This window comes from Carassius auratus, unplaced genomic scaffold (genome assembly GCF_003368295.1).
Source record: "Carassius auratus strain Wakin unplaced genomic scaffold, ASM336829v1 scaf_tig00053664, whole genome shotgun sequence".
Taxonomy (NCBI): Eukaryota; Metazoa; Chordata; class Actinopteri; order Cypriniformes; family Cyprinidae; genus Carassius; species Carassius auratus.
In genome coordinates, this window is record NW_020527275.1 from 12,749 (window position 1) to 37,337 (window position 24,589).

Sequence of the window (24,589 nt, forward strand, 5' to 3'; positions counted from 1 at the left end):
CAGAATCTTGTAGATTACAATCTGCAACTAGACGGATGTACTGTAACTTCCTCTACAGTCAGAAATCTGGGTGTTATATTAGACAGCAATTTGTCTTTTGAAAATCATATTTCCAATGTTACAAAAATTGCATTCTTCCATCTTAGAAACATTGCCAAGCTACGAAACATGTTATCTGTTTCTGATGCAGAAAAGCTAGTTCATGCATTCATGACCTCTAGACTGGACTATTGTAATGCACTTCTAGGTGGTTGTCCTGCTTCTTCAATAAACAAGCTACAGGTCGTCCAAAATGCAGCAGCGAGAGTCCTTACGAGGTCAAGAAAATATGATCATATTACCCCAATTTTACAGTCTCTGCACTGGCTACCTATTAAGTTCCGCATCAGTTACAAATTATCATTACTTACCTATAAGGCCCTAAATGGTTTAGCTCCAGCGTACCTAACTAGCCTTCTACCACGTTACAACCCATCACGCACCCTAAGGTCACAAAACGCTGGACTTTTGGTCGTTCCTAGGATAGCAAAGTCCACTAAAGGAGGTAGAGCCTTCTCACATTTGGCTCCCAAACTCTGGAATAGCCTTCCTGATAATGTTCGGGGTTCAGACACACTCTCTCTGTTTAAATCTAGATTAAAAACACATCTCTTTCGCCAAGCATTCGAATAATGTATCTTTTTAATTGTGAGTGTAGTTGCATCTGATCAAAGGTGCATTTTTATTCATTAGCTTGGGTTAAACTAATTTTACTTTGTTGGATCAGCAGCTATGCTAATGATGTCTGTATTTTGTTTCTATGTTTTGCCACGGGATTCACATCCCGTGGTAACTAGGATTTACACAAGCTCCAGTCTGGATCCAGAACACCTGAGAAGAGATGATGCTGACCCTCAGAGGACCTCAGATGATGCTAACCCTGAATGAACAAACAGAACTAACAATTATTCCTAAATGTGTGACTTAATCATATAATAACTTAATTAATAATATTGATAGTTCATCGTCTAGCTGACTACGTCTTGTATTATTATTATTTTTTAGTTTTTCTAAAATCCTGTCAAATGTGCACAAACTACTAGCTACTACTAAATATTGTAGAAACATAATTTTCTGTAAAGTTGCTTTGTAACGATTTGTTTTGTAAAAAGCGCTATACAAATAAACTTGAATTGAATTGACTGTTACTTTTGAAAGACAATAACTTTATATACAGTGCACTGTCATATTTCAAACTTTGCAGGATATTTTTGTTCACTTAGATCTATGTCACACACTACATGAAAGGTAAATTTCAAAATTACATGATAGGTGCTCTTTAACATGGCAGAGCCATGTGGAACACTTTTTATGATGGATGGATGCAGTTTATTTGACTATTATGGACTATTGAATATCACCCATTCACTGCCATTATAAAGCTTTTTTTATCATTTATCCCAATGAACAGCTGTCAGTGTGTTTGCATAGAGTGTATGTTGATATCATTCAAAATCTTGTTGCCACAGGTAAACACATACACCAGATAACCTATGGCTGTGAATGGAATGATGAGACTGGAGAAACAAATGTGTTTCGGCAGACTGGATTTGATGGAGAGGATTTTATGATTCTGGATTTGAAGAGGGAGAAATGGATCTCTCCAATGAAGCAAGGATTCAGCGCTCAAGAAAGGTGTAACAATGAATCCATCCGTTTTCAGTACTGGAAATACTACCTTCAAAATGATTGCATCGAGTCTTTGAAGGAATTACTGCAGCTTGCAAAGAGCTACCTGGAGAAAACAGGTATGTGGCAAGTGCATTAAAAAGTGAGTCATGTTTATAGATATGTAATATGTGTACAATATATGTACTACAGAGTTGGTTCTGTATGAATCCATTAAGGCCAGTGGGAAAAAACTGTCAATGGGGTGCTTGTACACTAGATAAAATGATAAATAGATAGATATGTAACTGGCTGAAAGATAAACAGCACATTCAATTTTAAGTGTTATTTAAGCTTGTAGTTTTCCTCATATAGAAAAGATCTAAACTATGCATATGAATTTTTCGAGACTTATATTGTTCTTGCTCCATCCATGCAGTAAATGGACATTTTTGAATGTGCAAAGTATTCAGCTGCTTAGGTAATTGCATGGCGGGTGCAGGTGTGCAGGATTTGACTTCACTCACACATTGTCACAGTGTAAAAGTGGTGTTTACAGTGCGTGCATAGAGTTGTTTGTAACCGCACTGGATAGTACATTAACGTTAGCTCAAATGATATATAGGGAATTTTAATAATTAATCAGGAATATATATATATATATTTATATATATTGCATATTACAGTTACTTTAAAATTAGGGCCGGGACTCGATTAAAAAAAATAATCTAATTAATTAGAGGCTTTGTAATTAATTAATCGCATTTTAATCGCATATAAATATTTGACCTGAAAACAGTGAGAAGTAATTTTTTTTTTACCTGGATTTATAGTATACCATTGAATAATGACTGAATACATAAGCTTAAGCAACAAAATATTGTTTATTTTTGTTCAACCAAGTCTAGCAGAACAGTGCAATTTTTGCCATGAAGTGTAGCAATAGCATATTTAGAAACAATTTAGAAATAGTACATTTCAGAAATTCAGGAAGCTTATAGGCGCTGGAACCTTCTGTAAAGTGTTTTTTTAAGTAAAACACAATACTGTCAATTACATTCAGAACATTGGAAACACTGACTATTAGAAAACATCTCTCTGTTGCTTCAGAGGCCATAACATACTAAGTCCAACTCTCAATAACCTTGGCCAAAACAATAAAGAGTTCAACATAAACTGTTGCACCAACAAAATAATACATAGTTCATCATAAAGTGTAAAGTCCAGGTTAGCTGCTATATGTTTTGCGTTGAGGTGATACTTGAGACTCGATGTGCTGCGCCTGCGGTGATATACGAACGCTAGTTGGTGCTCCAGTATAATCGGTCCCGCCGAAACTCATCCAGTGAGAAACATTCCGCGGTGCAAAAATAAGTTATTAAAAATGCGGGAATTTTTTTTTCTGTAATTAATTAATCTTAGTTAACGCGTTATTTTTTGTGTAATTAATTAATCTCAATTAACGCGATAAAGTCCCGGCCCTAATTAAAATTATTGAAGATGAAAAATAGGTCAATTGTATATATCAATAGCTCATCACAAGGCACTGTAATTTACTCAATATGTCAATATTCCATTCTTCCTCTTTTACTGGGAATTAATGCAAATCGAACAGTGTTTTGTCCAGCAAATGGCTGTACGATTAAGTTAAAAACTCAAAGTTATCCCTGCTTATAATTCCAGGAAAAATTGTTTCTGGCCATGAAACCATTCTCCTGTCCTTATCAAATTTAGGTTACTGAAAAGTAACAAATAAGCTTTGTAGCTAAGATCAAACATTTCATTGACTTTGTGAAGTGAGCATTTTAGACAGAAGCAATCAGGAATATATATTGGATTTTAATAATTGAACTAATAATAAATCGAACTACGATTCACACAGAGTAAATATGGGTGCAACAATACAAACGGTAAAAACAATACAAGACAAAACGGATAACAGATGAGAGAGAGAGTCGATGAAAGGGTGAGCAGGAGAAAGAGAAAAAGGGCGAGATCACAGAATGATCGCCCAGAATGGCAAAATAACAGACAGTAACCTTTTGAAAGACAAGAAGGAATCAAATCACCTTGAAAAAGGTACTAGACAACCTTAAGCAGCATTTAAATAAAAAAAAAGAAAGAAAATAATACTGCAAAAGACAAGCGTGCGTGTATCGTTCTTTTTGAGCTGGCCGTGTTCTCTCGTGTCTTCCGGGGGGAGCAGACTTGCGCAAAGTTTTAAATGTTCACTGAACGTGAAGTTACCAAAGAAATGATTCAGAGTTTGTCTCCCTCATGGAGGGATAGGCGAATATGAGAATAAAATTTAGTAAAGAAAAGAAAAGAAAAACGGAGAAACCAGACGTTCTCTCAGACGAAGTGCTCGTAAGAACTTTCTGTGTCAGTCTCTTATGGAGCGACTGGGTTTATGCCTCTGTTATGTTATCTGTTATCTGTTATGCCCGCGAACAACCAATGAACGTCCAAAGATCTGAAGCGGGAAAAAGTTCCTTTGTCTCTGGGGAGACACCCACTTGAGTGAGTTATGGTGTTGTCAAAATTCAGCAGTTATATTCAAGCAAGATGGTAATTACAGAAAAATACATTTTACTGTAATAAAGAGCGATTCAGTCAAAACAAAACAGTTAAACAGATACCAAGAATGGCAGGTAAAGGTAGAAGGAACATAAAGTTACATTCATATGCAGAATTACACACATTTTAAGTTTGATTAACATACAATAAAATTGCAGATACTGCAATTTGATATGAGAAAACATCTAATGCACAGAAGGAAATACAGTTAATACATTTAAAAGGTACTTTTCTCTTTTCCTTACAAGAATTCCAGCGAGCTGGGCTTTCTTGTTTCTCCCAGTTGGGTCATAAAGTTTTATGACCTGGTCAGAGGTAGGGTTACAAAACCATGACTCTATTTAAGAACATTACTTAGGAGAAACATTTCCAAGTTACAAATCAGAAAATCATAACCATTGTATAACAGAACTAACCAGTTATCATAAACCTATCAAATACATCTTAGTAATGACTTACATGATGAGTGTAAAGAAATGTTTGTGTGTGTGTGTGTGTGTGTGTGTGTGTGTAAAGGTGCAGAGAGAGTTCGTAATCTCTCTGAAGCTCAAACGTGACTCGCCGTGGAATGTCTGTTAACACTCCGGGGTGTCATAAAGTAATCTAAACCCAGCCATGCTGGCACCAGGCCGGTCATTTAGCTTGCAGAGAGTTTGAATTACATGCATGAGTTCAGAGGCTAAAAGCTTAGGGTTTCATTAGGAATGTGCATTGTTTTAAATTCAACGAGCCATGATTCATTAATTCAGAACCAATGAATGAATGAACTGCTCATATGCTACATGTTGTTAAGCTGTTGGTAAAATTGTGGGACACAAAAATGTATTGTCTGCCTCTAGGATGAAGGAGCAGCGCTATAGTTATCTTTTTGAGTACAATAGAAAAGCCAATGAGTTAGTTTAGAGAAAAATCATACATAACCCTCTTGGCGCCACGGTCCAGTTTACTCGACAAGATTCGGCACTGAATAAAACGGACGATTTTGTCAAATAGGTTGTCAAATTTCATGCTTCTATACAAAATCTTCGAGCTAGAGCGCACTGAATCAATGCGAACAAAAGCGGAGCTAGTGTGAGAGTGAGCCATTTTATCAGAGCAATATTGTCAACGTCAGCGAGTATTGGCATTAGATTATTATTGTTATCATTATTATTATTATCTAATGGCATCAATAAAGCTTCAATAAAGCCGCAATGAAGTGTTGGGACTTCTATTCGCGGACACTGATTCTGAAGGGGAATATCTGCATTCAGAAGATGACTGAAAGTGAAAGTATAGCCCTACACCAAGCACCAATGGTGAATCCATTGCCCAATGTAAATGGTCCTATGCCAAATGTCAGAGGTGTGAACAATGTTTGCAGGGGTCAGAGTGTTCATTGTGAAATTAGCAGGCGTGTTATTGATGCGGGGACGAGGCGGGAGATTTTTTCCGTACTAGACATGTATATTTGTCTTCTGACCGCACCTCTCTGCAATCGCGGCGACATTATTGTAGTGGAGACTTTGTCTAATGCCACTGGGTATGACTTGACTTGACAGACTTTTATTGTCATTCAGTATACAACAAGTGTGTACAGAACGAAATTTCGTTTGCATAGGCCACAGTTTCAGTACAGTGTAAATGTCAATGCAACAAAGTGTTCTAAAGAGTTCAACAGTCTGATGGCTTGGGGAAAAAAACTGTTATAGAACCTGGTGGTTAGGAGGCAAGGTGGGGAGTCACAATGACACTGACAGTAGTCTGAGCTGTGCACACTCGGCGCACGCTCGAGGCAGATCTGGCCGCGCTGCTCATAGCAGAAGCAGAGGCGATGTGACACGGGACAAAGATTTTGAACTAAACAGGTCTTGTCTACTTGTGTTTGTGTGTCATATGAATAATATATATAAAAGACCAAGTGCTACATGCATTTGGTTTGTTTCTACCATTTATTAGTAATGAATTACACAGTTTGTTTACTACTTACTATTTACCTGATCAGTCAGTATTGTGTAATATAGCACACAGAAGGTGAGGGACATTTTGGGGGGAAAGAATTGCTGCATTTTATCATTTAAACATGTGACTTTTCATGAAAATTCTATAATTCAAGATGGCCACCACCATATGATGTCATAATATGCAAATTAGATGGACACATTTAATCCCTAAATAAACATTAGGTCATCCTTAATATTTTTTATAATTGACAGAAAGTCTCTATCTTTTATCAGTTTTAAGATATAGCCTTTTGAAATTAAGATGTCAAAAACGAATGTTTTAGGAAAAAAACTCTGGCGCCTAAAGGGTTAATGGCATTCACACCCCTGTTCTGCCAATTCATTACCGTCAAAAAGACTCACTCTCTCAAATGTCCTGCCATTTATTAGTGATGGCGTTTTAACACAAGCATTGTCTAACTATGGAAAATTGGTCTCCTCGATTAAAAAGATTCCAGTTGGTGGTGTTCCTCCTTTACTGGAACATGGTTGCTTTCGGATGCTCAGTTTACATGATTGTAAACAATGACTCTGATCTAGACCTCACACTGGATTTCTGCGTTGATGATTTTGATAATGTGGTGTCCATAGCCTCTGACAAGATTGTGGTAAATTTGGCCACTTGGTCTGAACTTTTCGCAGCTAACAAGGGTATAACAATTGTGCAGCTGATACGGTTAGCACAGCTTAAGGTGGTGAAGAGTCAGCTGGTGAAGCAGCTGAAGTGGAATCAGCAGTGGCGTGGCCGAGTGATCATGATGGTGCTCATAGCACCGAGACTGGGAAGATTGCAGCAATGTCGTTGGATGAACAAATCCAAAGTGTAAAAGATGTTGAACAATAATAATGTTGTACTCATTAGTTAAGCATTAGTAAATAGTCAGTTCATGCTTTATAAAGCCTTGTCCCAAAATTAATAGTAATTAGTAAGCAGTTTATAAATACATCCATAAATAACTTGGTTTATAAGCACATCCATTACAAAGGAGATTAAAGGCTCCGTTATCTTCCTAAGAAAATAAATAAAACAAACACAGAGTGATACAGAACTAAGAAATATTTATCCAATAAAAGGAAACTGTACACTTGAATTGTATAATTGCATAGGTTTATATTTCATTTTCTTATCAAGTACACTTTAATTTTTTGCATCTTGAAAAAAATATTCCTGTGTTCTGTATCCCTCTGTGTTGTGTTTAAAGGTCCCATGACATGGATTATTTCCTTTTATTTAAATGCTTTTTAATGTTTCCTTAGGTATTTACACTTAAGTAGTTTATTAATCTTCTAATTCAACTGTCTTCATCATCTCATTAACTACTGACAACTCCTAAATAACTCCATCTGTTTTTGTCGGACCCCACTGATCCACACTCTAAAAAATGTTGGGTTATATATATAACCCAGTCCTGGGTTGAAATGGGACCAACCCAGCGGTTGGGTTATTTTGACCAGAGATGGGTAGTCTAGGGGACAAAGAGTAAAAGTCCTGACATATTTTTGTTCCACCCATGAACTCAGCAGCTGATTTCACCAGAGGAGAACGAAGTCATTCCTTCCAAGTCACAAGCAAGTCTTAAATGAAATCCCAAGACCTCAAAGAGTTAAAGTTAATGAGATAATTAAGTGATTAATTAAATGATGATTGCACATTAGTGGTGAATACCTGCTGTTAACAATCAACATCATTAAGGAAAATTGAAACACAAGAAATACATCTGACTCAAGGCACAACCTTAGATGAAATATACTGATTTATTACTTTATTTTTAAACACACGCAAGATGCCACTATAACTGTGGTCAAGGTTTGCTTTTAATAGTTCAAAGTAGTTTATTTCTAAGCAATGGCAATAATGTTTCACAGCATCATCAATTAATTAGTCACTTAATTAACTTTTAACTCTTTGGGGACCTGGGATTTGACTTCAGACTCATTTGTGACTTGGAAGGAATGACTTCGTTCTCCTCTGGTGAAATCAGCTGCTGAGTTCATGGGTGGAACAAAAATATGTCAGGACTTTTACTCTTTGACCCCTGGAGTACCCACCTCTGGTCAAAATAACCCAACCGCTGGGTTGGTCCCTGTGTAACTCAGGACAGGGTTATATTTAACCCAGCAGTTTTTAGAGTATAGTCAGCATTTTTTGTCCAGTGGTCATGTCTTACCTTTGCAATTACTGTATTGCATTAATTTTTGATATTTCTCATGGGGATTTAATATTTTTTTACTTTTCAGTTTGAGTTAAAACTCTTTTGGCTCAATTCATCTGTAAAAGAAAACATGCCTAATAATTCTGTACACCTGAATATAAGGAGTTTTTCTCTTCTAGCTTTCATGGTCAATTATATATCACTCATAAATTATTAAATAAAAAAATTATGGTAGTTATTAAGATTGATATGGTTTGGAATTGGTAAAATGTGCTTGGGAAAAATCACAATAAAACAATGTTTTAATGTTTAAGTTTGGAATAGGCATGGAGGAGGACACCAGCTTCAAGAGCCTTTTCCTCCAAAACCTCCTGTCACACAATGCCTATTCAACAACCACGTGACCTGGCATAGAAGGCCTTAAACAAGCACAAGGCCTCCACTAAAGGTGTGTGTAAGACCCCACTGATTCTGAATTACACATCCAAGAATCCAAAGCAGGAACCAGAAGGCACCCAGCATTGCCATAATGCAAGGCCCTTCTGTAGAAAGCCGCTAGCCAGCGGAGGACAGAGCCATCGCCATGACAAGAAACCCAGGTTCCAGACCAACCACTGGGAGAAGCCATAAAAAAGGGCATCCTCATCTTGCAAACACCACGGTATGTCCAACAGCAGTCCACTACAACATCCTCCTCCACACCCTTCATACAGGTGCCGAACGGAGGCTACACAAGGACAGCTGAGTTACTTACACCTACTTCTGAGTTACAGGAGCTGCTGACACTATCAAAAAAGCTCTTTAAACACAACTCAACTGAGGAGTCCTGGGAAGGACAAACTTCTGACTTCTTGTCTGAGGCAACAGCATCAGACCCCTCCAAGGGAGGACCATCCATTCTCCCCAGAAGCAGCCAGACAACATTGCCAACACAACTCAAGCAAGCTCAAGTCCATGCCGCCACAAGATCCAAGCAACACCACAAACATCAGATTTCCATTGATGTTCGAGCAAAACAGAGGGCTAACAACCACCTGCTGCTTTCCTGCCATCATCACTAGATCAGTCTGAAATTCTCTGCACACTACATAATCTCAATAGTATTTACCTGCCATCCCTGGAACCACCTGCACTCTCATCAGTGAAAGTATAACCTGACTGTTCCACATCGCGGGTACAATGGATGGCCTACTGGCTAACAACATTGACAAACAACCAACTCACCTAGTGAATGGAAGACACCATACTAGGAACAAAGAGATGTAAAACTTCCCTCCAAAAGGTACCATTCCTCATTGGCTCACTCAAATCCTGAGGGTATGACATCATCCCCCCTATATAGATCACCCCTCACCAGATCACCCCTTCTAGATTCAGGAATACCAAGAGAAGATGCTGATCTAAGAGCATTCACGCTAAGCTTGTGCCAGGCTTCAGCCTTGTCTATTCATTCATCAAGATCCTCTGATTTGACTGGTCTCATCAATTCACTTCAGCAGAGACCTTTATTTTACTGTATGTGTACGTTAAAAGTACCATTCCTGCAGCAAGAACTATTTTGACCTAAATGAAGATGAATGTCTTGGTTAATGTCTTGGTCTAGGTTTATGATGTGTTTATTGAACCAATCAGATAAGAGTAAATGAAGAGTCAGTGAGAGGCTCATGTGATTGGCTACAAGAAGGTGGCCCCACCCTCCCCCTCACGCTTGCAAATATCAGTTAGTGAGAGAATCGTGCCAAAATTGTAAGCGCAGAGAAAAGAAAGACGGAGCTGCACATATCGAATTATTTCGGGAACTTTTTGCCCCACATATGCAGTCAATCTGATTTGCAGTTCTTTAAACTGTTGTTTTCGCTTGCAAATCACCGTTCACAGGCTTGCAGTGCTTTTGACTGTCTTTTGGCAAAAGAAACGTGCCAAAAGTGTAAGCGCGGAAAAATGGAAGTCAGAAGCATGCAGATCATATTTATTTTGCTTTAGCATGAAGCTGCAGTTTCACAATACATGTATTACACTTACAAGTAACAGTAAAATGCTGCAAATCATTTTTTCTTACGCTTGAAAGCTTATCTTGCGCATGCAAATTTAATTTACGCTTACAGTCTTATGTACACTTCCGCAAATATTACCCTGCTTATGCAAATCTTTATGACGTCATTTTACCTTCATATTAACCCTCTGGAGTTGATTAACGCGGATACGCGTTATGAGGAATTTTCTCCTAATAACCCCGAAAATAACTTAAATTACACTTTCAGTTTTGATTAGATAAGAGCAATACATCAATCGAATCTGTAAAGGGTCTACTTTTTTGTATACAGACATAATAACAACAAAACTTTATGCACTTATAAAATAAAGATAACAAACAAGGTGTGCTGTCTGCAGCCTTGGTCTGCGCTGATCTTCATGTACAAACACGCCATTAAAATGAACTGTAACTCAGTGAATACTCAAACGAAGAAACATGAGAGATATATCTTAACAAAGCCTGACTTTTAAACTAAACAACTGCTACCGAAAAAATTTTTTCTGATAAAGTAATCCATATGAAAACAACGCAATGTCTGTTTTTCACGTCTCCCTTCATAATATCTAATGAGGCCACGCCCCCGCGCTGAACGCGCTATTCAGATTCTAATGTTTCACTGAAGCGTGCGGCTTGAATACGCCCACACAACATTAGACAACGCAGCCAGACTGTTCTTCAAATTTTTTTATTTTACTGTTTGCTTCGCGATGAGAGGAATAAGACATAAATCGCCCCAAAAAGATGTGATGTGGTTTTGGATTTGAGATTTGGATTTCCTCAGAAAAAAAGAATGAAGCACTTTATTCAGCAGAGATCATAAACATAAGTCTCTTTTTTTATTTATTTATATACTTCTACTACTTTTCACATAACGTGTAAACATTTTACTAGTTAGAGTTTTTCCAAAAACTTTTTCCAAACTATAATTCCTGACTAAATGTATAATCAAGTGAAACATTATGAAGTTTTAATACAATATAAACAATTTACAATACTATACCATTCAAAAGCTTGATGTAAATAATATAAATGCAGGGCTCCAAACTGCGACTAAAACGGTCGCATTTGCGACCATAAATATTAAAATGCGAGTGAAGTTTTTGCTGAGGTCGCCACTGGCGACTAGGCGTATGTATTTACATGTTATCTTTTAAAAAATTGCATGTAATGCCTTTTTTCCTGATTGTTTTGCATTCACATCTTTTGTTATGTTAATGCATTGAGAGAATGCGCATCGAAGTTTTAGAGGGAAAAAGAGTTTTAAACAGTCCTCATCTGCCGCGCAGCAGCGCTGACACACACCTGATAAACGCGCGAGAGAGAGAGAAATGATGGAGACTTGAAGAGAAAGTGCAGAAAAACAGTGTCTATTTCGTTCATAACTTGAACAAACTAAAACAGATAAAGCTGTCATCTGTGTGGATATTGGCAATATCATTAACAGTTCTTGTTTATAATCATAAGGCTTCTTCTTAACAAGATCTTAGTGCATGCTGTGTTCTGTTAATGCATGCACTTCATTATTTGACGTGCGTTTGCCGTCCAGTAATCACTTTGTGCTTTGTTACTTTTTAATTTACAAAGTATCAGCTTTAAAATTATTCCAAATTCATAACAAAATTCAAACAATAAATACAGTTTTGGTTCTCTTTAAGGGGCCGTTCACATATCGCGACTAAAAACACATGGAAAACGCTAGGTGCGCCGCTTTCTTCTTTCCAAAGCGCTCGGATAGAAGCGCTCCTGTGGCGTCTGCCTTTGCTAAGCTACCATGAGCTGCTCTCTCCATGAAGACGCGGAAATTTCAGCAAAGGATAAATGGATTTGCAGCACTAAAAGTCGCTTGCAGTAGCTCTGTTACAAAATTTATTTAAAAATGGCTATCCACATACAGCTATGCTCAGCTGTTCCTTCATCTTGGCTGAGCTTTCAACGTTGGTACTGGAAAGGATGAAGCTGATTGGTTGGTTCTAGTCACATGACCTGCGGTGCGCGCTTGCGGGATTCTGAAGTTGAGTTGAGATGTTTTTAACTCGATGCGATCGCGAGTAGTGCCTCAGTTCAAGCAGCACGTGAACCTATCATACCTTGCTCTTTACTACTAGAGTACTTAATGAACATGAATTAACATCAAAAGGTAGGCTATTTTATAAGAGATTATACAGTACAACACTTTCAAACTGCCGAAAACGTGTAAAGCTTGTAAGCATTGCAACATAATATTAACCTCAGTAACCTTTCGGTGTCCATCATCAGTCAGCTAGAAAAATAACTTAAAGAGGAGCATTTTGCTATATTTATGAGCTATTCAATTTTAATATGTTTACTTAACCTGTTGTCTACATGATTCAACTCCTCCTATAAAATTACATTTTACTAATTAAGAAAAACAGACTGAAAGTGTGAAAGACATGCACTCTTAAAAATAAATGCGCTTAAAAGGTTCTTCACAGAACAATTTTGGTTCCACAATGAACCATTCAGTAAAAGGCTCTTTGAAGAACAATTTCTTTCTGACCTTTCCATAATCTGTTATTGTCTTCAAATGTTAAAGGTTCTTTATGAAATCATTTAGACAGGAAAAAAAGGTTCTTCTATGGTATCATGAAGCACCTTTATTTTTAAGAGAGTATGACAACATTTACAGGATACATTGAGGAGGACCCCAAACTATACTCAGGGGCCAAGTGATGCTTATGGTCCATGATATTGGTACAGATTTTGTGTAATAAACAACGCATGACTGTATATTTCAAGTAGGAAAAGACATTTAGCTCCCACTTTAAGTGAACCTTCATTCCCAGGTCATCTACAAGATGGATTAAAATGTTGATAAAGTCAACAAAAGATGACACAAACACATCAGTATGATTAAAAAGTTAAAATGTAAAATAAATAATTTAAATAAAACACATAAAACATGTTTATTCTGTGGCACCTAAAAAATCATTTGGCGCCTACGTTTTTTTCTTATAGGAGCCAGTGGCTCCTAAGTCGATTTTTTTTGTTTGGAGCCCTGCAAATGTAACAAATAAATGTAACTGTAACAAATGTAACAAACAATGCTGTTCTTTCAATTTATCCCCCCTAAAAAACCTGAAAAAAAAATATTCTCCGCTCTTTTCAACATTAATAATAATAATAATAATAAAATAATAATGATAATAATAACAATACATGTTTGTTTTTTTTTTTGCCATATCTAGACGACCAGCCCAATGCATAATTTTTTCAAATGTTTCTCCTGGATTGACTCTAAGTAATGAGGCTTGTTGATATTTTGTGCTAAAACCATCCACAAGTGTGTCAGTTAACTGTACATCATCTCTGTTCCGGTTCTTTCTTAGCACAGCGAGCCCGTCTTTCATAAGCATTCCATTTACGCAGGACATATTCATCTGGAGATTCATCATCTTTTTGCTTAATCAATGTTACTGATGTGAAAGGAATCTAACCACTGCCCAGGATATTTTGGATTTCTTTTCGGAACTCATGTAAGGCTCTCCAAAGACCCTGGCCTTCAATCCACAAGTCTATCCATTGGTCTGTCGTTTTTGTGACGTTGGAAAGCGTTCCCATCTGTCTCTTGGGATTTTAGCTTTCACAACAGTGTGTATGTCTTTTAGTGCCATTTGATGTGCTTCAACCAAGGAATATAATTCTCGCCAAAACTCTATGTTTGGATCTTCTCTCTTAAGGTGTGGAAAAGCTGTAAGAATGGCTTGACGTTCTCCTGGTGTGAATGGTCTTTTTCCATCATCATTTCATATTGTAATTCTTCCTTTTTAACAGCAGGTGAAGAGAATTCAGGACCGACCTTGTCCTTTTGTCTCCTCACCCCAATCAGAGGCAGGTGCTGGTGTTTATCGCGACATGTCTGTTTTGCTGGGCTGATTTGGATCTGGTTATCACTGGAGCAGCCTGTGCGGATGCAATAAATATTTTGTCAACTGGCCATCCATTTGGCTTACTAGAACCTTTACATTGTCCAGGCAAAGTTGGATAAATTGGGTTGTATGGAGGAGGCATTACAGTTTTTGCAGTGTTTACTGGTTCTTGCAAATATTTTCTTTCAGCCTCGGCTATTATATTTGTCCAATCTGGATCAAATGAATCATCAACGACGGTGTTCTCTTTTACTGAACATGTAATGGACATGATTTTATTCAACTTGTTATATGCTTCAATCTGTCAAGTCAAGTCACCTTTATTTATATAGCGCTTTAAACAAAATACATTGCTTCAAAGTGACTGAACAAATTCATTAGGAAAACAGTGTCTCAATAATGCAAAATGATAGTTAAAGGCAGTTCATCATTGAATTCAGTTATGTCATCTCTGTTCAGTTAAATAGTGTCTGTGCATTTATTTGCAATCAAGTCAACGATATCACTGTAGATGAAGTGACCCCAACTAAGCAAGCCAGAGGCGACAGCGGCAAGGAACCGAAACTCCATCGGTGACAGAATGGAGAAAAAAACCTTGGGAGAAACCAGGCTCAGTTGGGGGGCCAGTTCTCCTCTGACCAGACGAAACCAGTAGTTCAATTCCAGGCTGCAGCAAAGTCAGATTGTGCAGAAGAATCATCTGTTTCCTGTGGTCTTGTCCTGGTGGTCCTCTGAGACAAGGTCTTTACAGGGGATCTGTATCTGGGGCTCTAGTTGTCCTGGTCTCCGCTGTCTTTCAGGGCAGTAGAGGTCCTTTCTAGGTGCTGATCCACCATCTGGTCTGGATACGTACTGGATCCGGGTGACTGCAGTGACCCTCTGATCTGGACACAGACTGGATCTGGTGGCCACGGTGACCTCGGAACAAGAGAGAAACAGACAAATATTAGCGTAGATGCCATTCTTCTAATGATGTAGCAAGTACATTGTGTGTTATGTGAAGTGTTTCCGGTTCCGGTTTACCTAATTAATGCAGCCTAAAAATCCTTTAACGGATTTGGATATTAAAAGCATATTAGTATGTTATGTGGAGGGCTGGGTACCGAACTTCGATGCCTTTATGGTATCGAACGAAAAACTTCTATACTATGAGTTTCGAAAAATTATTTATCTTTCGGTGCCAAATTTCGGTTCCAAAAACCAAGCGGCCGGGTTTTTTTTTTTTTGCCAAGCGGCTGTGTCTGTGTGAGCTTGTAGCATACGTGCATGTAAGGACCTAAATTCGCAGTGAATGGCTGTCGACCACCACGTGACTTGACGGGGAGGATTTTTGAAGATACTCGTAGTCACACAACACAAATGTAGTTGTTTTTTCTCAAAACGTTTCCGTTTTACAATGTCAAAAAGGTCTAAAGTGTGGCTACACTTTATAAAAGTGGATGCCGAGTCAGCAAAGTGCAACATATGCGATAAGAGTATTGCAACCAAAGCGGGCTTGCCCTCCCTCCCTGTTTAGTTTGGTCTACTCCATTGCGTATCTTGAAACACGCCCCCTATCACGTTGTCTAAAAAACAGAGAGAGAGACAGATTTATCCGGTTCAGCGAATTTCTCTAAGCAGCAGGCCACTGTATACGTTCACTTAAAACATAACCGACTGTGTTTAGGAGAATACTTGCAGAGATAATTATTTTGATATAATTGTGGGTATGTGTTCATTCAGAAGCTACGAAACGTGAAAGATGAATTCATTATCTGTACGCACATGGTCTGAAATGCTGGTCGTAGCGCGTGCTTTGATGTGGTGGGCTGCTGTGGGCCAGAAAGTCCAGGGCCACTTTTTGGTTCCTGTCCACCCCTGAATGGCGCACCCCTATCCAAAAAGCACAACCAGTTGTATTAATAATGTTATCCTGAGTGTGAAGTGTTACCAGAATTTGTTTTAATTAAGGTGAAAAATAAAAGTTTTGTGTTTCATGTATTTGTGTTGATGTTGAAATGGATTTTAAAACATATGGTATCGAAAAAAGTATTGTTAGGAACCGATATCGAAACTGAGGTATTGAAATTGGCACCGGATCAAAAGATTTTGAACCATACCCAGCCCTAGTTATGTGTATGCCAGGTTAAAGAGATGGGTCTTTAATCTAGATTAAACTGCAAGAGTGTGTCTGCCTCCCAAAACAATGTTAGGTAGGTTATTCCAGAGTTTAGGCACCAAATAGGAAAAGGATCTGCCGCCCGCAGTTGATTTTGATATTCTAGGTATTATCAAATTGCCTGAGTTTTGAGAACGTAGCGGACGTAGAGGATTATAATGTTAAAAGAGCTCATTCAAATACTGAGGTGCTAAACCATACAGGGCTTTATAAGTAATAAGCAATATTTTTAAATCTATACGATGTTTGATAGGGAGCCAGTGCAGTGTGGACAGGACCGGGCTAATATGGTCATACTTCCTGGTTCTAGTAAGAACTCTTGCTGCTGCATTTCGGACTAGCTGTAGTTTGTTTACCAAGCATGCAGAACAACCACCCAATAAAGCATTACAATAGTCTAACCTTGAAGTCATAAATGCATGGATTAACATTTCTGCATTTGACATTGAGAGCATAGGCCGTAATTTAGATATATTTTTGAGATGGAAAAATGCAAGTTTTACAAATGTTAGAAACGTGGCTTTCTAAGGAAAGATTGCGATCAAGTAGCACACCTAGGTTCCTAACTGATGACGAAGAATTGACAGAGCAGCCATCAAGTCTTAAACAGTGTTCTAGGTTATTACAAGCAGAGTTTTTAGGTCCTATAATTAACAACTCTGTTTTCTCTGAATTTAGCAGTAAGAAATTACTCGTCATCCAGTTTTTTATATCGACTATGCATTCCATTAGTTTTTCAAATTGGTGTGTTTCATCGGGCCGCGAAGAAATATAGAGATGAGTATCATCAGCATAACCGTGAAAGCTAACACCATGTTTCCTGATGATATCTCCCAAGGGTAACATATAAAGCGTGAAGAGTAGCGGCCCTAGTACTGAGCCTTGAGGTACTCCATACTGCACTTGTGATCGATATGATACATCTTCATTCACTACTACGAACTGATGGCGGTCATATAAGTACGATTTAAACCATGCTAATGCACTTCCACTGATGCCAACAAAGTGTTCAAGTCTATGCAAAAGAATGTTGTGGTCAATTGTGTCAAACGCAGCACTAAGATCCAATAAAACTAATAGAGAGTGTGGCGAGTGGGGCGGGGCCGAGAGGCGTGGGAACGAGGAGTGGGGCGCAGGTGTAGCTCATCTCCAATCACTACACCTGGCCTCACTCCTCGTTCCCACGCCTCTCGGCCCCGCCCCACTCGCCACAGAGAGATACACCCACGATCAGATGATAAGAGCAGATCATTTGTAACTCTAAGGAGAGCAGTCTCAGTACTATGATACGGTCTAAATCCTGACTGGAAATCCTCACATATACCATTTTTCTCTAAGAAGGAATATAATTGTGAGGATACCACCTTTTCTAGTATCTTGGACAGAAAAGGGAGATTCGAGATTGGTCTATAATTAACTAGTTCTTTGTGGTCAAGTTGTGTTTTTTTTTTTTTATGAGAGGCTTAATAACAGCCAGTTTGAAGTTTTGGGGACATATCCTAATGACAATGAGGAATTAATAATAGTCAGAGGAGGATCTATGACTTCTGGAAACACCTCTTTTAGGAGCTTAGATGGTATAGGGTCTAACATACATGTTGTTGGTTTAGATGATTTAACAAGTTTATACAATTCTTCCTCTCCTATAGTAGAGAATGAGTGGAACTGTTCCTCAGGGGGTCTATAGTGCACTGTCTGATGCGATACTGTAGCTGACGGCTGAATGGTTGCAATTTAATCTCTAATAGTATCGATTTTAGAAGTAAAGTAGTTCATAAAGTCATTACTGTTGTGGTGTTGGGAAATGTCAACACTTGTTGAGGCTTTATTTTTCGTTAATTTAGCCACTGTATTGAATAAATACCTGGGGTTATGTTTGTTTTCTTCTAAAAGAGGAGAAAAGTAATCGGATCTAGCAGTTTTTAATGCTTTTCTGTAGGATAGGTTACTTTCCCGCCAAGCAATACGAAATACCTCTAGTTTTGTTTTCCTCCAGCTGCGCTCCATTTTTCGGGCTGCTCTCTTTAGGGTGCGAGTATGCTCATTATACCATGGTGTCAAACTGTTTTCCTTAACCTTCCTTAAGCGTAAAGGAGCAACTGTTTTTAAAGTTTTAGAAAAGAGAGAGTCCATAGTTTCTGTTACATCATCAAGTTGTTCTGAGGTTTTGGATATGCTAAGGAATTCGGATACATCAGGAAGATAACTTAAAAAGCAGTCTTTTGTGGTAGAAGTGATGGTTCTTCGAAACTTGTAACAAGAAGTAGAATTTACATTTTTGGCTATATGAACTTTACACAGAACTAAATAATGATCTGAGATATCATCACTTGGCTGAATAATTTCAACACTATCAACATCAATTCCATGTGACAGTATTAAATCTAGAGTATGATTTCGACAATGAGTAGGTCCTGAAACATGTTGTCTAACACCAATAGAGTTCAGAATGTCTATAAATGCTGATCCCAATGCATCTTTTTCATTATCGACATGGATATTAAAATCACCAACTATTAAGACTTTATCTGCAGCCAGAACTAACTCAGATGTAAAATCACCAAACTCTTTAATAAAGTCTGTATGGTGGCCTGGTGGCCTGTATACAGTAGCCAGTACAAACATAACAGGGGATTTATCATTAACATTGGTTTCTCTGGATAATGTTATATGAAGCACCATTACTTCAAACGAGTTATACTTGAAGCCTGCCCTCTGAGAAATCCTGTAAACGTTGTTATAAATTGAAGCAACTCCTCCCCCTTTGCCTTTTAGACGCGGCTCATGTTTATAACAGTAATCTTGGAGGGGGTGGACTCATTTAAAATAATGTAATCATCAGGTTTTAGCCAAGTTTCTGTCAAACAGAGCACATCTATATTATGATCAGTTATCATATTATTTACAAAAAGTGTTTTCGTAGAAATGGATCTGATATTCAATAAGCCAATCTTTATCATTTGTTTATCCATATTGCATCTGTTTTTTATTTGTTGAACCTCAATTAAATTGTTAACCTTAACTTGGTTTGGACGTTTTTTGTATTTTCTAGTTCGGGGAACAGACACAGTCTCTATAGTGTGATATCTAGGTGAAAGAGTCTCTATGTGCTGAGAATTAACTGACCTCTGTGACGGGAGGCAGCTAGCAGATGGTCGGTTTAGCCAGTCTGTCTGCTTCCTGACCTGGGCCCCAGTTAGTCAAGTATAAACACTAAGACTATGTGCCATATTTCTAGACAGAAGAGCAGCACCACCCCAGGAGGGTTGAAGACCATCTCTTTTAAACAGGTCAGGTCTGCCCCAAAAGCTCGTCCAATTGTCTATATAACCTATGTTATTCTGTGGGCACCACTTAGACATCCAGCCATTGAGTGAAACAATCTGCTATGCATCTCATCACCACGGTAAGCAGGGAGGGGACCAGAGCATATTACAGTGTCTGACATCGTGCTTGCAAGTTCACACACCTCTTTAAAGTTATTTTTAGTGATCTCCGACTGGCGAAGTCGAACATCATTAGCGCCGGCATGAATAACAATCTTACTGTATTTACGCTTAGCATTAGCCAGCACTTTTAAATTTGCCAAGATGTCAGGCGCTCTGGCTCCCGGTAAACATTTGACTATGGTGGCTGGTGTCTCTATATTCACGTTCCGTACAATAGAGTCGCCAATAACTAGAGCACTTTCATCAGGTTTCTCAGTGGGTGCATCACTGAATGGGGAGAACCTGTTTAATGTGTGGATCGGTTCACCTGCGGTTGTTTGATGAACTTGTGAAAAACTGGAGCGACAGAGAGGAGAGGAAAAAAAAAAGAAAACGGATAGATTCAAATGAAAACGCTAATGACAAGCTAACGAGTGCTAACGCTTTGCAGGTGTACTGCACTCACAGATTTAAAATAAAAGTGAATGATCAAAATTAATCTGAAAAGAGTGATCAATAATAACAGAAATATGGTGGGAATTAAGTTATATTTTATCACTTTAAACAACAGAGAGTGATAGTAAGATAAAGAGTCTAGAAAAAAAAACAGCTACACTGAGCTACGATCAGCTGCAGCAGGGCCAGCAGGCCAACAGGAAGCAGAGAAAACACTGTTTTGGAACTGAAATCCCATCTGCACTGCAACAAATTCCACCTTGTTTCACATTCCAGTGGGCTGCCAGAATCGGAAAGGATGTCAACTTGACTGAGTCTTTTTGGATCATGAACCATCTAAACTGTTCATCCATAAAAGCATCAACATTCAGTCTTTTCTTCAAAAACTTGGCTTGCTTGTTTTTCTTCTTTTCCAAGTACCAAGCAGATAAAGTCTCTGTCATTTTTGCAGAGGATCTGCTGAAGGGATGGGTCCTGCCCTCCCCTCTCTTTCTCTCTCTCTCTCTCTCTCTCTCTCTCTAGCTGACAACTCAAAAAAAAAAAAAGATAAGGGAAACAAAGTTAAATCCCAAATATTCTTACAATTTCCTTTTTTTTTCCTTTTGAGTTGAGCTGATCTGTCTCTTTCCCAAACACTGAACAGCTTTTCTGTAAAAATCAGAAGGCCCACGATTCTAGCCACTATAATTCATAAAGGTACCTTTTTACCTTAGCATGTTTAAACATTTTAGGGTTCTCAAAACAGCACTACCTTTAGCGCAGACCTGCCACTTTAAACCGCTACTAATCTCACAGCTCGTAGCACTTCCCCACAGCCTTAGATGAAATGTACAGATTTATTTATTTTTTAAAACACACACAAGATGGCGCCATAATTGTGGTCAAGGTTTGTTATTAATAGTTCAAAGGAGTTTGTTTCGAAGCGATGGCAATATTGTTTCACAGCAAACATTTGTGCTTTGCTGAATCAAAACTCACAAACGTCATAAAGTGTTTTTCTTTGGTATATTAACTTACATGCAGGTATTGTACTTCAAAAAAAACAAAACTATTAAACAAATTCCACCTTAATGTGTCAACATTTAACAACAAATATAAGGAGCTGTATCAGCTCAGGCTTTTAGACATGAATACTTATCATACGATTCTCAACAGTGTTGATAATTGTTCAGAATGCAGTGCATAATGGAAGTTTTTACTATGGAGTTACCCAGCATGCATTGCATCATGAAGCATTTTGTTGACTGTCACCGTTGTGGAGATTCGTACACTGGTTCTTCATGTCTGAGTGTGATTAAGTAGTACAGTAGATAATTATTATTTTTTTTTTTACATATAAATTAAATAAAAAACATTTTGAGAAAAATCAGGCCAGTTCATGAGGCGTAACACAGCAGATGATAATAGCTAATATCTCATCTTTGTACAACACCACATGCATTACTACAAAGAGAGATCTATCATAGCAAGCTCAACTAAAGCAAACACTGATCTCCATGATGGTAGCATCATTTTAACCAATAAAACATCAACATCTGATCCTCTGTAATTCTCAATAACAGCAGGTGTTCATCACTAACGCACAATCATCATTTAATCAATCACTTAATTATCTCATTCACTTTTAACTCTTTGGGGACTTGGGATTTGACTTCAGACTCATTTGTGACTTGGAAGGAATGACTTCGTTCTCCTCTGGTGAAATCAGCTGCTGAGTTCATGGGTGGAACAAAAATATGTCAGGACTTTTACTCTTTGACCCCTGGAGTACCCACCTCTGGTCAAAATAACCCAACCGCTGGGTCAGAACAACCCAACTGCTGGGCTGGGCCCTTTTTTATTCTTTAGCATGGTGTTTTTTTGTTTTTGTCCAATGAAATCTATTTTTGTGTAAAAAAAAATTCATGTTATTCTACTCATTTTGAATGATTGCTTGTAAGCATCTAATTTGATTATTTCTAATTAATTAAAATGAGTTACATTTAATTAATAATATTGTTTGTAATCTTTTGAGAATTTTATTGAGTTAATATAGAGAATCACTTTTTACAGTGCAGTCTGGTTAGTAACGTGAAGCTGGTGATGCTGTTTGTGAGTTGTTTAATCCTCGTCGGCTGAGGTCTTCAGAGAAGTAATGTCTTTTATCTTTAGCTGAATTCATCTCAAGCTGTGGCTGCTGTCAGTTGTTGTGTTTCTGTTCATCTCGTTTTTCTATCCTCTTCTTTCCTTCAGTGATTTTGGTTGAAACAAGCTCTGTGCCAAAAATATGTTGCTATCTGGGTCAGATCCTGTCTTTGCCTGGCAGACTCTCTGCCATTTTCCAAGAGGGTTACAATCACCTCTACTATTCCATATGCACCTAAAGGGTTATTCATATGTGTAAGTGTTTCCGAAACCTCCTTCGGGAAGGATCGGGCTTCAGCAACATTCCTGTTTCAAGTGGAATGGGCACGTTTCCCAGTATTGTCCATTCTCACTGAGTAGGTAGTGCCACAACAACACTGATTGGCCTTCTTGTTGCAAGCGATGCCCTACCAAAAAGGGGTGCAGGAGGTTCGCACAAGAGACCGGAAGGGGCAGCATCTATGGCGCTTTGGTAGGGATACCAATTCATCGGTCATTACCGATGAGACATTTAGAGTGACCGACTGAAACTGAACTTCTCAGTTATGCGTGTATGTATGTAACCTTTGTTCCCTGAAGGAGGGAACAGAGATGTCACATCACATCAGCACGGCTGCTGTACCACTGCTGAGCAGCAAGGTCACCGGCACCCATATCACCCTGGAGCCCAAGACCGGTTTCCCACTGAAGCTAAGCAGGGCTGAGCCTGGTCAGTACCTGGATGGGAGACCTCCTGGGAAAACTAGGTTGCTGCTGGAAGAGGTGCTAGTGAGGCCAGCAGGGGGTGCTCACCCTGTGGTCTGTGTGGGTCCTAGCGCCCCAGTGTAGTGATGGGGACACTATACTGTCAACGAGCACCGTCCTTCAGATGAGACGTTAAACCGAGGTCCTGACTCTCTGTGGTCATTAAAAATCCCAGGATGTCTTTCGTCAAGAGTAGAGGTGTGACCTCGGCATCCCGGACAGATTCACCCATTGGCCTCTGACCATCGTGGCCTCCTAACAATCCCCATATCTGCTGATTGGCTTCATCACTCTGTCTCCTCTCCATCAGTAAGCTGGTGTGTGGTGGGCGTTCTGGCGCAATATGGCTGCCGTCGCATCATCCAGGTGTATGCTGCACACTGGTGGTGGATGAGGAGATACCCCCGACTATGTAAGCGCTTTAAGTGCCCAGAAAAACGCTATATAAATGTAAGGAATTATTATTATTATTACTATTCTCAGCTAAAACTTGCATATGCGTTGCACCTACTTCCTTGTGCTATAATCAGTGGCAGCTGGATGCAATTGTCGCATATTGATGTGTATTGGCTCTTTTAGTTTACACTTGAAGTGGATTGGGTTATGTACATAATCCAGACGTACCTGCTCAACAGAATTTGAACAAAGGGTCTATTAATCGTTTCTTGATTGTTTGAGATAAAATTATGTTGTAGTGGGCTGTTATGCTCACTTGTTGAAGTGCCATTATTTTTTTTTATTTTTTTTTACACATTTGATATAATTTTTTATTTTATATATATTTTTTAGTGATCCAAATTTTCTCTCTCTAGTCTCTCCTCAGGTGTCTCTATTGCAAAAGAATGCATCGTCTCCAGTCTTGTGTCACATCACAGACTTTTATCCCAGTAATATTGCAATCACTTGGATGAAAAACGGACAAGAGTATTCTAAGGATGTGAAGGTTGGTAAACTTCTTCCCAATGAGGACAGAACCTTCCAGAAGACTGTAACCCTAAAGGCTGAACCTGATGAATGGATGAAGAACGAGTACAGCTGTGTGGTGAAGCACCAGAGCAAAATCATCAGAAAGACACTAACAGAGAATGAGATCAGGACTAATATCAGTAAGAGTCTTTGTATAGATAGAATGTGAGGCTAATGAATGTTTATGCAAACCACTGTCAGAGTGATTGGAAATACCAACTGCTGTCACAGTCATAATGAGTTGTTGTGTCTTCAAGATGTCAACCAGCTCTTAACATTGTCTGAATCTTTCAGAAGTCTGATGTATATTTTCTATAAACAGAAACACCTGAACCTGTTGGCATGACTGTTGCTGTTGCTTCTATGGTGTCTCTGTTGCTGTTGGTCATCGTTGCTGTTCTTGGGTATTTCATATACAGTATTGTTCAAAAT

The 24,589-nt window shown here is 38.5% G+C and overlaps 1 protein-coding gene across 1 annotated transcript; it reads left to right on the forward strand.

Annotated features, from left to right (window-relative positions):
* Positions 1–1,393: 1,393 nt before the first annotated feature.
* On the forward strand, positions 1,394–24,589 carry LOC113090237 (major histocompatibility complex class I-related gene protein-like; the record flags this gene model as incomplete). Its single annotated transcript, XM_026256196.1, has 3 exons — positions 1,394–1,787; positions 24,004–24,297; positions 24,480–24,589. Coding segments are annotated over 3 exons (798 nt in total), but the record flags the coding sequence as incomplete, so codon positions are not given.